This window comes from Pectinophora gossypiella, chromosome 16, assembly GCF_024362695.1.
Source record: "Pectinophora gossypiella chromosome 16, ilPecGoss1.1, whole genome shotgun sequence".
Taxonomy (NCBI): Eukaryota; Metazoa; Arthropoda; class Insecta; order Lepidoptera; family Gelechiidae; genus Pectinophora; species Pectinophora gossypiella.
In genome coordinates, this window is record NC_065419.1 from 8,573,630 (window position 1) to 8,588,695 (window position 15,066).

At 37.5% G+C, this 15,066-nt stretch overlaps 1 protein-coding gene across 1 annotated transcript; it reads left to right on the forward strand.

Annotated features, from left to right (window-relative positions):
- Positions 1 to 6,759: 6,759 nt before the first annotated feature.
- LOC126374075 (acidic juvenile hormone-suppressible protein 1-like) lies at positions 6,760 to 10,832 on the forward strand. The gene is made up of 8 exons (XM_050020545.1): positions 6,760 to 6,898; positions 7,528 to 7,661; positions 7,815 to 8,630; positions 8,743 to 8,915; positions 8,994 to 9,247; positions 9,333 to 9,545; positions 9,624 to 9,806; positions 10,223 to 10,832. The coding sequence occupies exons 1-8, from the start codon at positions 6,811 to 6,813 to the stop codon at positions 10,486 to 10,488; spliced, it is 2,127 nt and encodes a 708-aa protein (XP_049876502.1). The 5' UTR covers positions 6,760 to 6,810; the 3' UTR covers positions 10,489 to 10,832.
- Positions 10,833 to 15,066: the final 4,234 nt, after the last annotated feature.

The window sequence follows — 15,066 nt, forward strand, 5'->3', positions numbered from 1 at the left end:
CAAAATATTTTGCGGATTATTGTGTTTGTTGTCAATATTTTAAATCTTCATTTTTAAAAATGTCTCTTAATCTTCCTTTTCATTCTTAAGTGGATTAACGGCACAAGTGTTATACCTGAATGTTTTTTTTTCATTAAAGCTGTTGTTTGACAAACCTTATGTTTAGAACAGATTTGTTTCCTGTTTTTGAAACGAGTTTGGAGTACGGTCAAGTCATAAAATATCTTTCAAGTTGAAATGGAAACGCGAAGAAAGCTAGCTACTGAGAAAATAAAAGTTGTGTCCTTACAGTATGCGTGGTTTTATGTAGGATTTTTTGGGACAGCTGACAATCTAAGAGACAACATAGCATCGCGCCTGTATCCCCGAAAGAGTAGGCAGAGGTATAAGTACATCCACTTCTCTTCAGCTATGTTTAAGTTCCATGAAATCGGAAACCTGTTGTCATTAACCCGGTACATATTTTGGAAAGAACGTGATATCAATTATCTATCCAAGCATGAATTCAAACTCATCAAATTCAGTTGTTTAAAGCACGAGCCGGATGTTGAACCTGTGACACTACAATGCGTTCAACACAGCAACAATGCGCGACAGCTATATAAACCGTTTTTTAGCAAATAATTGTGTAATAAGCTCGTTGGCACAAAGTACCGAGCGCATGGCTCAATGAATGCGACCTCATGCCTCGTGTAATTGATACAGCCATCGGTAAAGTGTCAGAGTGAGCCGTCTAAAACAAATATATGAATATTAATGGGGATATTACTCGTAGATGGGATTTTTATGTACCAAACATGCTCAGATTTTTATTTGTTTTATATTTTATTTTATGGTTAAAGTATTAACCTGTTTTAAAATTGGTAGTAAAATATGTACTGCTGTTGTCGTATACAGATATAATTTTGAACTGCCGAGCTATTTTGCTCCAAAATTGGCGATTAGTTTTTCGGCGCACGTAATGCCTGATTTAGCGGAAATCTTGCAGCCACTTTTTATACGAAGCCATATACATAATAATATTATAAATGGGAAAGTGTATGTGTGTGTCTGTATGTTTGTTTATCCGGTTTCGGTAAAACGGAGCGACGAATTGACGTGATTTTTCAAGTGGCGATAGTTGAAGGAATTGAGAGTGACATAGGCTACTTTCTGCTTCTTTCTAACCCCCCACTTCCCTAAAATGGGGGTGGAAGTTTGTATGGAGCATTTCGTAATTTTCAAAAAAGAAAAGCTAAAAATTTGTGTGCGTAAAATTTGTGCCTATCAAACAAATCGTGCATAATCTTTTTTGGAAACCTGCCCCTAACCGCTTCAAAGAGGGGGTGAAATTTTATTGGAACTTTAGCAGTTTTCAAGGTAGGAAGCTAACAATTGGTACATTAGTAAAAGGGAACTGTGTTACCCCGAATTTAACGTGAGCGAAGACGTGGGCAAAAGCTAGTAATATATATATTGATGATAGGTGATTCGTCTTTGGCCTATATATAATGACTATCATATTACTTACTTACCTACTTACCAAGGTAAACAGCTACACTCGTATGTTGTTTTTCGCTATAATATCCAGTAGACAAGCAACATGACTTTAGTCTGACAGCTTCGAAAAAACCACTCTGTTTCAAAATTGGATAGTCAGTGGTCAAAGAGCTCGATATTCATGTACTGATAGCCCGCACCTTACTTTGCTGATTGCATCCAATCGAAAAGCAAAAAAAAACCTGGTGGCTTGCTTTTCAAACGAGGAGTGCCGTTTCAAACCCCAGTATCGGACTTGCTTCTTGCTTCAATGAGTTTGTAATTTATCTTAAGTGCAGTTTTCACTTACAAAGTAGGCTCGTCCATTATAGACGGCGATACGGCTCACCACCTATCACGTTGGTTGAAAGCTTGGTGAGGTGTAGGTCCTTAGATCATCTTACGATTGATGTGCCTTTGACTACCCCGAATGGGATATACTTGTGAGTTTATGTTATGTTAAGTCATAGAGCAGCACGGACCTCTGCGGGTTAAGTATGTGAAAAACAAAAGGCAAAAAGTAAAATTTTCAGTTTTTGACCTACTTTTAGAATACACATATATACATAAACAGCTTATATACGTCCCACTGCTGAGCACAGGCCTCCCCTCAATCAATCGGAGGGGATATGGAGCATACTCCACCACGCTGCTCCACTGCGGGTTGGCGAAGGTGTTTTTACGGCTAATAGCCGGGACCAACAGTTTAACGTGCCAGACAATCAGGTGATTCAAGCCTGAAAAGTCCTTACCAAACAAAGGACAGTCTCACAAAGTGATTTCGACCATGTTCCCATTGGGAATCGAACCCGGACCTCCAGATCGTGAGCCTGACGATCTAACCACTAGACCACCGAGGCTGTTACTTTTAGAATATTTATACTTTAATGTTCTAACGCTTCATCGTTCATCGTTTATGTTCTATTTCATCTACGTTATCTCGTAGTGGAATATAAGACATTGAAAGATCGGTTTAGTGGAAGCATCTACATTAAGTATATCCTACTAACGTAAAATACACCAGTTTAGTTTTATAAGGTCACTTCTGGGTTCAATGGAGGTATTGCTTAAAGAGTGCTATTTAAACTTGCATTTTTTTTAAAGCATTTTGTTGTAGCCTGAAATCTGCCTTATAATTAATTACTCTGAAATCATCATTTATGCGCTTTTTAAAAAGAAAGAAAAAAAGAAACATTTATTATTTAGGACACCACAGACACGGAAAACATAAAACAAAAACAAAAAAACATAATATTATGAACCCCTATATGTGATTAATGTAAGCCATTGCAGATACAACTCAGCATGGCAGTTATTCTTTAGCATCTATATTTGTAACATAGCACCCTCTGTGGTCTAGTGGTTAGACCGTTAGTCTCACTATTTGGAGGCCCGGGTTCAATTCCCGATGGGGATATTGCCGAAATCACTTTGTGAGACTGTCCTTTGTTTGGTAAGGAAATTACGGGGTTGAATTCACCTGACTATCAGCAACGGAGCAGTGTGGTGGAGTTATGCTTCATACCCTTTCCGGTTGATTGAGGGTAGGCCTGTGCTCAGCAATGGGACAGTGGGGTATTTAGGCTGTTTATGTAAAGAATGTCCTTAAAAAAAGAGTGTTAGAAAAACATATTTATAGATTTTTTAGTTGAAAATTATTAAAAACCCGTTATTTAGATATTGAATGTTCTGTACTTTGTGATTTATTTCATAGATTAATCTTTATTCATTAAGTTTCTTTTTAAGCTTTAAACCCTTAAATAAATTAATAAATAAAGCCAGGCTCATCTAGCGTAAGCCTTTAATAATAGCTTTACCTTATTTTTTTACACCCAGCGCATACGGTTCCGTAGCTTTTTTATTAGCTGTTTTAGGAGTAAGTAGCGAGTTAATATTTTGCCTGAGGCGTCCGTTTTTTGCGCAGGCACCCGAATCAGGCACCTTGGACAACAAATGTGGCAATCCAGTAATTTATTTTTTTGGCCAATAAATTACTCACGCGTCAAAATTCCGACGTGGAGCCGAACACCAAGTGATATATTGGAGGTTGTCACACCGTACCACCTTTTCCTACCAATTTTTAATACGCTCAAGCTTCTTGGGTGAAGTGATATATCTCTAAACTCACATTATTTCGAGTAGGTTCGCTATAGGATTTTTACCTGCCGACTTATTTTAGAGAAGTGTTTTTAATCAAGTGAAGTAGAAGTAAAGAAAATGAAGTGAAGTAAGAGAAGGGGAGTACTTAAATAATTATATCTTATCTTAAATCTTTTATCATTTATATTTCTTAAAAGTTATCTTAAGATAATATTATTTTAATAAAATTGGCGAGTATTTACTCGTTTATTTATTAAATTTTAATGTATTTACTTAATAATAAAACAAATTATTGCACACATTATTAGACACTATACTGACTTAGATACTTACCGGTTTTAATCAGTTATTACAAAAAAATGTCCTATGTTTATGATCTGTATTTCTTTGATGGATTTGCAGAAATTGTGAATTTAAAATATCCAGATAAATGGCACGTTATGAGGTCTTTGTTATAACAATTTTTTTTTATGTCTTACAAATACAGGGTGTTAGTGACATCGTAACGAAAACTTTGAGGGATGATTCAGGCCATGATTCTGAGTTGATATCAAGTGGAATTTTCCGTCGCAAAAGTATGGAACGGAAAATAATTAAAATAAGCTCTAAAATTTTCATGACTTCTCCGACAGGAAATTCCACTTGATATCGACTCAGAATCATGGTCTGAATCATCCCCTTCAGTATTCGTTACAGTGTCACTAACACCCATATCTACTTGTATGGCTACTGTATGTACTAGTATGGGGTGTAAGTGACATCGTAACGAATACTGAGAGGAATGATTCAGCTGATTATTCTGAGTTAATATCAAGTGGAATTTTCCATCGCAAAAGTATAGAATTGAAAATATGTAATTAAAAAAAACTAAAAAAATAACATGAATTTTGCGACGGAAAATTTCACTTGATATTAACTCAGAATCATGGTCTGAATCATCCCTCTGAGTATTCGTTACGATGTCACTAACACCCTGTATATTTTAAATATATGATGTTCAATTAAGAAGTTCTTTCAAACCACAACCGAGAATTGTAAACTTTTTCTATTTTATGAGTTACCCCTCTTCGCTTTAGCGGTTGTCTATTAATTGATAGTCTGTGGTAGGACTGTTTATACTAATGAGGCGGCATGATATACAAACGAGGGTAGTTGACCGTTTACCGCCATTTTGAGAAGAGACCGAAACTCGAGAACAATAATAAAAATCTAACACTTATTAAGTTCAAAGGACTATCCGAATAGGAATCTTTGATTATTGCTTGATTGTAATTGACTTGTATTTGGAAGTTTGGTTGTGATTATGTATAGTAATGTATCTACTATAAAAACTGAGGAGATAGATATAAAAAACAATAAAAGTAGTTTTATTTTGTTAATAAAATAATCTATACTTATTTACTCGCACTGACTTTCAAAGTTTACAGCAATTCTTCATGTGAGTAGGTTAAGATTTCAATACTACGTATGAATTCAGGTTTACCTTTGATAGCTTCTCTTTTTTTTAGCAGTAACTATTTGGCCAGAGATAGGGGGCGCTGAGGATTCTCACTCGGCACAAAAATTAAAGACAACAGGGCTGATGGAACCTAGCAGGGTGCGAAGCTCGGCTCAGGGCGTCGTCTGAGCGGGACAATAGCGGTAAACACTGAATGAGGGAAAACGTCGACAACACTAGCGGGTGACTTGTCACATCACCCGCTCTGGGAGAAATTTATGTTCCTGTGTCTTATGCTGTTTATGCCATCTGGCAATAAACATTTCTTTCTTTCTAGATAACTGACGTTAGTTGTGTCCGTGGACAACATATTTGTGTGATGCTCTGTCACGGGGGGGCCACCATCTCCAATTCAGTTGAAGACGATATAGTTTAATGTACGTGCCACGTACATAGTGTACGTGAAAATATTTTATGAGTACGTGCTATAGTAAGAAATATTAAGTAAAGATCGTTAAAACATCTCGAATATTTGTATACTTCGAGATGGTTTAACGATTTGGCATTTAGTGTATTTGAATTCATAACTATTCAGCCAGACGATATGAGTGTAAGTACCATTGATAAGCACTTGAACACTTTGATAAGAGTAGAAAAAGCGAAATCGGTGTGGCAAGATTGTACTAATGAGATTCCGTGGTCTTTGCTTACCTCAACGGGAAATAAGCGGGATCTTAATGTATGCATGTATGTATTATAACTTTAACCACCTACGCGTCCTTCGTGCAGAGCCATACTAATTGATATTATAGCGATGACATAATGCGTATTGGAAGCGGGCTAAAGCGGGCGAGATAATGTCCTAATCCAGCGAATACTCCCCTATAAGCTTTGACTTAGAATCATTTAGACAACGTAATTATCGCGGATAAACTTGTAAAAGGTCAATTGAATATTTTTGAATAGGTATACGTCGTTTCGTAAGGTGTTATGGCTGAGGAAAAATAAATGACAAGCAATTGCAACAGCAACATATCTTTTTAATCAATGTAATCCCAAAAAAATAAATTTAATTTACTTAATCTAGAAGTTTGAATTCCTTGTATTGTATGTCTTGCACAGTTTCTCGGAAGGAGAGATACTCGTACATTTTTACGTACATACATAATGTTATCTTAAATATATTGATTTGCAACAGTTCGTGTATAAATTGCTTTAAGCAACTCCCTTTTAGAGAGTCCCGACAACAGAGAGCGATTATATAGATATCCTGAACTGCTCTTTTTTGTATGATAATAATTGTTAATGAAAATGCACAGCAAAATGCTGTAAGACATTATACTGTGAAAGTAGCTGAAGTAAATCAAGTTGATTTTAATGGTTTCAAAGAAATAAACAACTTAAAAATTCGAATCTACCGAGTGAACTTAGCAAAATTGAGACCATCTTTAGTAAGATCCTTGTAATAGTAATGAGCTTTCCGAATTTATTAAATTTTATTTATTAAATCATACTTTGTTTTATCAAATATAATTGTACAATAAATGTAAAATAAATTTTACTATATTTACTCCAACTCGTGATAGATAACGTAACATTCACTACACTTTCATAGGACATCGGTAATTATAGCCAAAACCTGACCTATGACTGATAAAGAATTCATATCACATTTCAAGTGCAGGTAATGGTCCTTATCGTCTCCAGTTTGGGTATAAATATGCGTCTGAGTGCAGCTGGGAGCACTGACGATCATGGCTCGATTGGTGTTGTGTGTGGTGGCCCTTTTGGTGGCTGGTGGGTTCGCGGACCCTACCAAGAAGGCCTTACCGCAAAAAATTGGTAAGTAGATCTGATCTAATAATTAGTGAAACTAAAAAATCGTCGATCTACCTTATATACCACTAGTACCACCATTTTGGTCATGAGTGTCCAAAACCTGATTAAATAATTATGTCCAGTGGTGTAGTTTTTTTACAAAATCTTAATCTTATGGTAAATTATGGTGAATTGTTTTTGTATAGTTCCAGAAAAAATACAGAATATTGTTTCTACTTTGACTATATTCTACCCTAAATGAGAAATTTGAATAAAATGCAGTGGGATCTAGTAGTATTTAATAATAAAATTGTTTCACCCCACATACCCAATAGCAGGTATTATTTATTCTTTGGTGAAAACTTGATTGACTATTGTACATATAGTTTTATAAAAGCTGTATGTTCCTTAAATAAATAAAATAAAATATAATAAAATAATACGAAGATAAAAGGCTCGAAAAATATTTGAAATAAGGTTAAATCAAAAACTAAACTTATTAAAAAAAAAAAACTTATTTTACAGTTGTTGTAAAGACGTGAAATTAGTACTTCAATAAATCACCCGTACTGCTGTAGTGTGTGATCAGTGAGCACACCGTTGTTATGGAACATGATATTGAAGGCATACTAATTGGCACAAATCTTTTCCAGCGGATCCGGTCTTTCTTCAAAAACAACTGCAGCTCTCGGAACTGTTCTATCATATTCACGAGCCTGTGTTCATTCCGGATCAGCTGAAAATTGTTGAAAGCTGGGACATTGAAAAGAGTATTGAACATTACACCGTAAGTATTTGTGGATAACTTGATCCGATAATGTTTAATATAAGTAATGAAATCAACAAGTATTAGCGTTATAGCTGACACTCTGACATGTAAATATTTTTCGAAAAAATCGCAACCCTTCGTACTAATTTTAAATTATCTTCTTATTTGTAGAATGTCACAGCTGTCAAGATCTTCGGAGAGCTGTGGGAGAACGGTCTCCTGCCCCGCGCCGTGCCGTTCACTATCCTGAACCCCGACCACAGATTCGAGGCCGTGACCTTGTTCAACGTGTTGTACTCTGCTAAAGATTACGACACGTTCTACAAGACCGCCGTGTTCTTCAGGCAACACATCAACGAAGGCGTCTTTGTCTACGTTCTCTCCGCTGCTATCCTCCACCGCCATGATACTCAGGGACTCATTGTTCCTCCCATCTACGAGATATTCCCTTCATTCTTCCACAATGGTGAAATTATGACCACTGCTCAGAGGTTGAACACTCATGGCATTTCGAATATCGAACACTTTCCATCTACTTTCGTATGGAACGACAACATTGTCATTAGGTGGAATGAAACCGTATGGCCGTACGTTTATGAAGACTCGCTTGCTTACTTCACCAATGACCATGAACTTAACACTTATTACTACAACATGCACTTGACTTATCCCTTCTGGCTGGGAGGCGAAACTTGCCCTCTGGTTAAGGACAGACGTGGCGAATGGTTCTGGTTTGTGCACAAACAAATTGTGGCTCGTTACTACTTGGAAAGATTGTCTAATGGACAAACCGAGATTCCTGAACTCGGCACTGATGTAGTACAGCACGGATACTGGTCTGGTCTTCTCCACCACAACGGAATCCCCTACCCGGTCAGGCCTAACCACTACCACCTTCTGCAACCCCATCTCGTTGATGAACTTACCGAGATCGATGACTACGAACGTCGCATTCGTGATGCTATTGACCGTGGATACGTTGAAACTGTAAGTACTCCGGATATATGATAATATTAGTAAATTAAATCATAATGGTAAAATACTAAATATTCAAATAATAACATTTTTTGCGATTTTCTTACCGCTAAATATGTTTTAGGTTCATGGAGAACGCATTGACATTCGCACGCCGGAGGCCATCGATGTTCTTGGAAACATCATTGAAGCCAACGTTGACTCTCCCAACACTCAGCTCTACAAAGACTTTGTCACCCTGTGGAAGGTCGTTCTTGGAAACTCTGTTGTTCATGACCATGTTGAGTGGTATCAACAGTACGTAAAATTTTACATATGAGTGTCTTTATTTCCCCATACTTTCACTTGGGTACATTAATTTATTTATTTTTGCAGCCATGTTCCTCTAGTCCTACCTTCGGTCTTGGAACAATACCAGACTTCCCTACGCGACCCTGCTTTCTACATGATCTGGAAGCGCGTCCTCAACCTATTCACTTACTGGCAGAGGCAGCTGCCTCTCTACAAACCTGAGGAATTAGCTCTTCCTTCTGTCAAGATCCAGAAGGTTGAGGTTGACAAGCTGGTCACGTACTTCGAGCACTCTTACGTCAATGTCACCAATCACCTCCATCTGACCAAGCATGAGCGTAAGTCTTTCTACTTTACATTTAAGTCTTTACATTTTTTGTAATAATTTGCTGACAATTAAGCGATTCTTTTATAACTTCACAGGTACCGGTGTGGTCGATGAAGTCAGTGTACTTGTCCAGCGTCCGCAGTTGAACCACAAAGTCTATCAAGTTCGCGTCAATGTAAAGAGTGAGGCAGCCAAGACAGTCGTAGTCAGATTGTTCCTTGCTCCCAAATACGACAGCCGTGGCTACGAGATTCCTCTGCACCAGAACACAGAGAACTTCGTCCTTCTCGACCAATGGACTCACGACTGTAAGTTTTAACCGCATTCCTAAATTATTTTAATATTACGGTTTGTTTTGTAACACCAATCCTCATAACATTTTTCAGTGCCCGTTGGAGACTCTGTGATCAAACGCGACTCTAATGAGAACGTGTACATGGTTGAGCATTGGCCGTCTCACGTCACGGTTTACGAAGAGGCTGAGAACGCTGTACACGGAAAGGGACAGTTCGTTCTTGACCAGACTCACAGGTTCAACGGCTTCCCGCAGCGCCTCGCTCTTCCCAGAGGTAAGCCATGCTCCTATAATTTTACGTCTTTTCTGTAGTTGATACTTGTTGACTACTCTCCAGAGTAGTCACACCACGCCATCACACTCGCGTCAGTCAGAGTACTGCGTGGCGGAAGGCACCAGAAAATGCCCTATTTTCCCTAAAAAGTAGCATGGAGAATACTACACCGACAAGAGTGAAGTGAGTCATCAGTAATTTTCTGAAATCAGTAATTTCAGAAAATTACTGATGTGATGTAGTTGATAAATAATTAACTCTACACCAGTATTGCCCATCGGGTAGGCATTGCCAACGTTTATAAGAGAGAAACCTACAGCTGCGTTTGTTATAGGTGGCTAAAAATAAATAATTCTGAATCGTTTAGTGACACGAGACTTTATAAGATTCTGAAAACTGATTATTTTGTTTCGCAGGTCGCGTCGGCGGTATGCCGTTCGTGCTGGTGGTCTACATCTCCGAGTACCGTGCGCCCAAGGTTCCCTACGGCACTGGTTTCGACCCCGCCCTGTCTCTTGGCGTAGGCAGCGGAGCTGTCCGCATGACCGACGACCCTCTGGGTTACCCCTTCAACAGGCCTGTTCATTACTGGCAGGTTAGGGACCTCCACAACTTCTGGATTCAGGATGTCACCATCTACCACAAACCAACACCCGAGATTGATGTCCCCTACACAGAATAAGCCAGTTTTAAGGACCTGAAGATATGAATCTCCGTTATTTATTTATTTAAACATTATTTAGTGCTAGAACATTGCCACCGCAAACCCTGTTTTTATTAATGTATTTAAGTATAATGTGTAATTTATTCTTTTTGTAATGTTATAGTGTATATAATACCATGTATATTTAACAGTTAATGTGTAGTTCCGTTGATGGTGTAGAATATTTATATGTGAAATAGTGTTATGTATACCTGCCAGTTATCCTTAGTTATGTTATGCATGAGTAGTATTTTATACTTACTTCAAACCACCTAATATTATATGACAATAAAACATAAACCTAGCAAAACTTGAATTATTAAGTCAGTCTTTTCTTTACTGCGTTATGAAAAATAAAAAATAGATCATTTAACATGAAATTATTGCTGAATAAATTCACGACTTCCTGCTGTCGGATACGGTCTCCTATACTCGTACTTATATTTTGACTGATTCAATATAACACATAACAAAACATAAAATTACGACCATAAACCGATAGGGCTAGTCAAAGGTACATCCATCGCATGATGAACTAAGTACCCAACTCCTCACCGACCTTTCTGTCAAATCAACGTGATAGGTGGTGAGTCGTATCGCCTACTATATCACGGTCCGGTCAAGCCAACTGAATGAAAATATAATGAGGACCCTATATTATTTTTTGTGGTAATAAATATTTTCTTAAATATTTATTTAGTGCTATGCCACGATTGATAAGGTTAAGTATTCATTTATTAATTCAACTTTCGAAAGATAACTGAAATCTGATCAATATCATGTGCAATTAATTATTCAATTACAAAGAAAATATTTCTTTAGCACTTAAGGGCCCAGTCTCCGGTTGCAGAATTCAGAATTTGAATATTTTCACCCATCTAGGGGAGCAACCACGCTGACGTCACTATACCTAAAGATGCTCTACTTTACTATTCAAAACATTCGCTAAAGAAAGAAGTAAACGTAAACTTAATTCTCGCAAAATAGGATCTGGAATTAAATGTAGGTACATAATTATTTCATGGCCTTATGTAATAAATGAAATGGTTTTCCCTTCCGTCTGCGCTAAAATTATCCAGAAAATGCTGAGGAGTCATTAGAGACGTCCAATTAGTTAATGAGTCGTTTTGCCGACCTAGCTAATATAAAATGATGAAGATTTGATTTAGAAATTTAATTGTAGATTTTAATCAAGTATAAACAAAAGGAATGGTAGCCACGAGATGGGAAAAGATCTGTGGGCTATAAATCGAATCAACGGCGGGTTGTCAGATGAAACCCTAAGATCAACGAGGTGCCTGCCGGTAAAAGTCTGAAATATTAAAAAAATAAAACGAAGTTTTACCGCCTTCAATGATTTTTCGAATTTGTTTTCGAACTTATATTTGGACCATATGATTATCACATGCTCAGCGGTGAAGGAAAATCGTGAGGGAACCCTCATAGCAGAAAAATGCGTTGCGGAGGTATGTAAGCTAACCTGCATTTGGTTTTCCCTTCGGGTTGAAGATCAGACAGGCAGTCGCTTCTGTAAAAAACCGGACTTGTCAAACGTTCAGGTTAAGTAAGCGAACCCCGTGACAACGGGATAGCGCTAAGGAGATGGTGATGATGACCACCATCACTTGGTACATCTTAGCATTTATCGGTTACATAATATACACGAGGGCCAAGAAAACCATCGTGAAGAAATATATTAAGAATATGAATTAAAGCCAGCGCTGGAAGGCGCCATAGCATTTCTCCATCACAGCACAAGCTGAGCCATTTCCTTTTGCCCGTAGGTATTCGTAATATTCATAATTACCTAGTTCTTATAGAAAAATGAAAATTGTTACTGGCAAATATGTTATTCTTATTCTTAAAGAAACCAGACTGGCGAATTAAATAAATAGGCAAATTATGGATTTAAAAAAATTGATCAATTCCAGAAACTGATCAGTTGGCGAAAAATTTTAATTATAGAAACTGTCAACCGATGTTTCAACTCAAGATTGCAAAGATTGCAAATGGAGTTTCTCTACCTTTCTAGCATTACAGAACAGAATTATGGGGTAAGTTTTATAGGTACTTCCAGAGAAAAGGAGGTCTGTAATGGTTAGGTTATTAGGCAGTCCACGGAACGTCAAATAAACCACGTTTGTGTAACACGGATGTACGTCGGTATGCAAATGAGAACGTGTCAAACATACGGATGTAGAGCGCGAGGGATATCGAAATTCAGTCAGTAGTGTCTGTACCCTGTAACCTCGTGCCACTGACATCTTATAAACCATGGTATAAGAAAAGATTTTTTGACTTACGCTAGGCGCGATCTACGAGTTTTTCGCCGCGCGGCAGAAAAAAGCAGCGGCATAATGTCGCACTGTAGTACTGTACCAAACAGTTTTGTTGCGCGCACTTGACGGCAGAACCACCGCAGCGGCGCAGTATTACAGTGCGACATTATGCCGTTGCTCTTTTCTGCCGCGCGGCGAAAAACTCGTAATGCGCGCCTGGCCTTATTGTAGATTTGCCGCAGATGGCATTAACTACTTGGCCGGACAAATGGGGAGCGCTGAAGGCTCTCACCCGGTATATAAGAAATGCTCAATCCTATGAAAAACAGCCATTACATACTAGCCGTTTGATGACGTAAGTGTTACCATTAAATTGGTATCTCCAACATTCCAGGACAATCGTAAGTTTTATTATTGAAAATTAAATGAATTACTGACTAATGTATTTTATTATCATTAAAACTGTAAGTAAATCTTTGACTAAAAGTCCAAAATTGCCTTGCAAAGTGAATTAAAAACATTGGTTGTTGGTCATTTATTTTTTCCGAAATGGCAATGCATGGTGGGTTGACGTCAGCTGGACTAACCTTGAAATGGTAGCTGTCACTTTTGAGCATACCTGGTGTTCATAAGAACAGAAGAATTTATACCATAAGAATATGGTATAAACCATGCTATAAACAAATAGACGTACAGTCGCTAAGGAGTTTTTAAAAAACGGCGTTTTTTGTTGAGCGTTGGGTTCTCGATCCGGAGGTCCTGGGTTCGAATCCCGGTGGGGACATATCACAAAAATCACTTTGTGATCCCTAGTTCCGTTAGGACATTACAGACTGATCACCTGATTGTCCGAAAGTTAGACGATCCGTGCTTCGGAAGGCACGTTAAGCCCGTTGGTCCCGGTTACTACTTTCTGATGTAAGTATGTAGTTGTTATGACTCATGTCAGGGGCCTTTGGCGGCTCAATAGTAACCCTGACACCAGGGTTGATGAGGTTTGTAATCCACTTCACAACCCACACGATAGAAGAAGAAGAATCTAAAAGCGCCCGAACTACTTACGTAGGTATATACATTAAGTTATGTACATAGTTTAAGTTCGTTCCCTTAAATTAATATGTTATGGCTGTTCAAATAAAGTGCACGTCGTTGCTTGTGGCAAGATGCGCCGCGAACATTTTTTTTACAGATATTGGTTGTCTATTTTTTATACGAGGTATATGTGTCGTTCGCAAAATTTAAATAATTAAATGTCTCCCTGAAATGCATGCATGAATTCATGAGCTGATTAATGAGTTTTTTACGCATACATCCGCAACGGGGTCGGCAGAGCCATAATGTAATCAGAAGATAACTTGCAGCCATTATTGATACGAACTCCTAGGTAGAATATGAAGGACCGTATGGTACGCTGTGTTCATCATGTTAGAAAGGACATACAATCTCTCTGTCGCTTTTAACGACATGCTCAAGAAGAAGTAGCTGACATATTTTATTCGTTCTCAAAATAGTAAGCAGTATAAAAGCAATGTTACAGAAAAAAATGAAATAGTATAAAAGGTGAGTATATATTACTTATTTTAGATAATACGTACTTACCTAAGTATAAAATGTTTTTCATATTTTTATTATCTTTCAAAGAAGTTCACTTAGGAATATCTCTCCAGATACAACGATTAGAGCTCCTAGTGTCATCTACAAGCGAATTATGGTAACAACTTGCGCACGCCATCTAGTAAACGACCAGTAAAGCGTTATAGAAAGTTAACAAACCATTGGAGCAGGTTAGAAAAGCTTTGCCTTATACGCGATAGATGGCGGTAGTAGTAATCTTTTCAAGCAACTTCACATCTTACTTCATTTTAACCAACTTTGAAAAGAAGTAGGTTATTAATTTGTCCCGTGCGCATACGTATATTACATTATAATACTGTTGGTATTGTATAATTTTAGTATAATATTAATCTATGTGGGCTTCTAAAGACGTGTGCCAAATTTTACATATTATTATTATTATTATAAATCGTATTGCAATCATAATTAAAACACATAATAACGAGTTCTTACCGCGTTTAAATGGGGATATGAGACTCGAGAATATGAGAAATATCGGGAGTCTCACATCCCCATTTAAACGCGGTAAGAACCCGTTATTATGTGTTTTAATTATGATAATAACCGCGTAAACTTAAAACAATGTATTGCAATCATTCTTATTGGATTAAGTATTTTCTACCTTAGGGAATAGTTCAAGTTTTATCTAAATCTGATAAGTAGT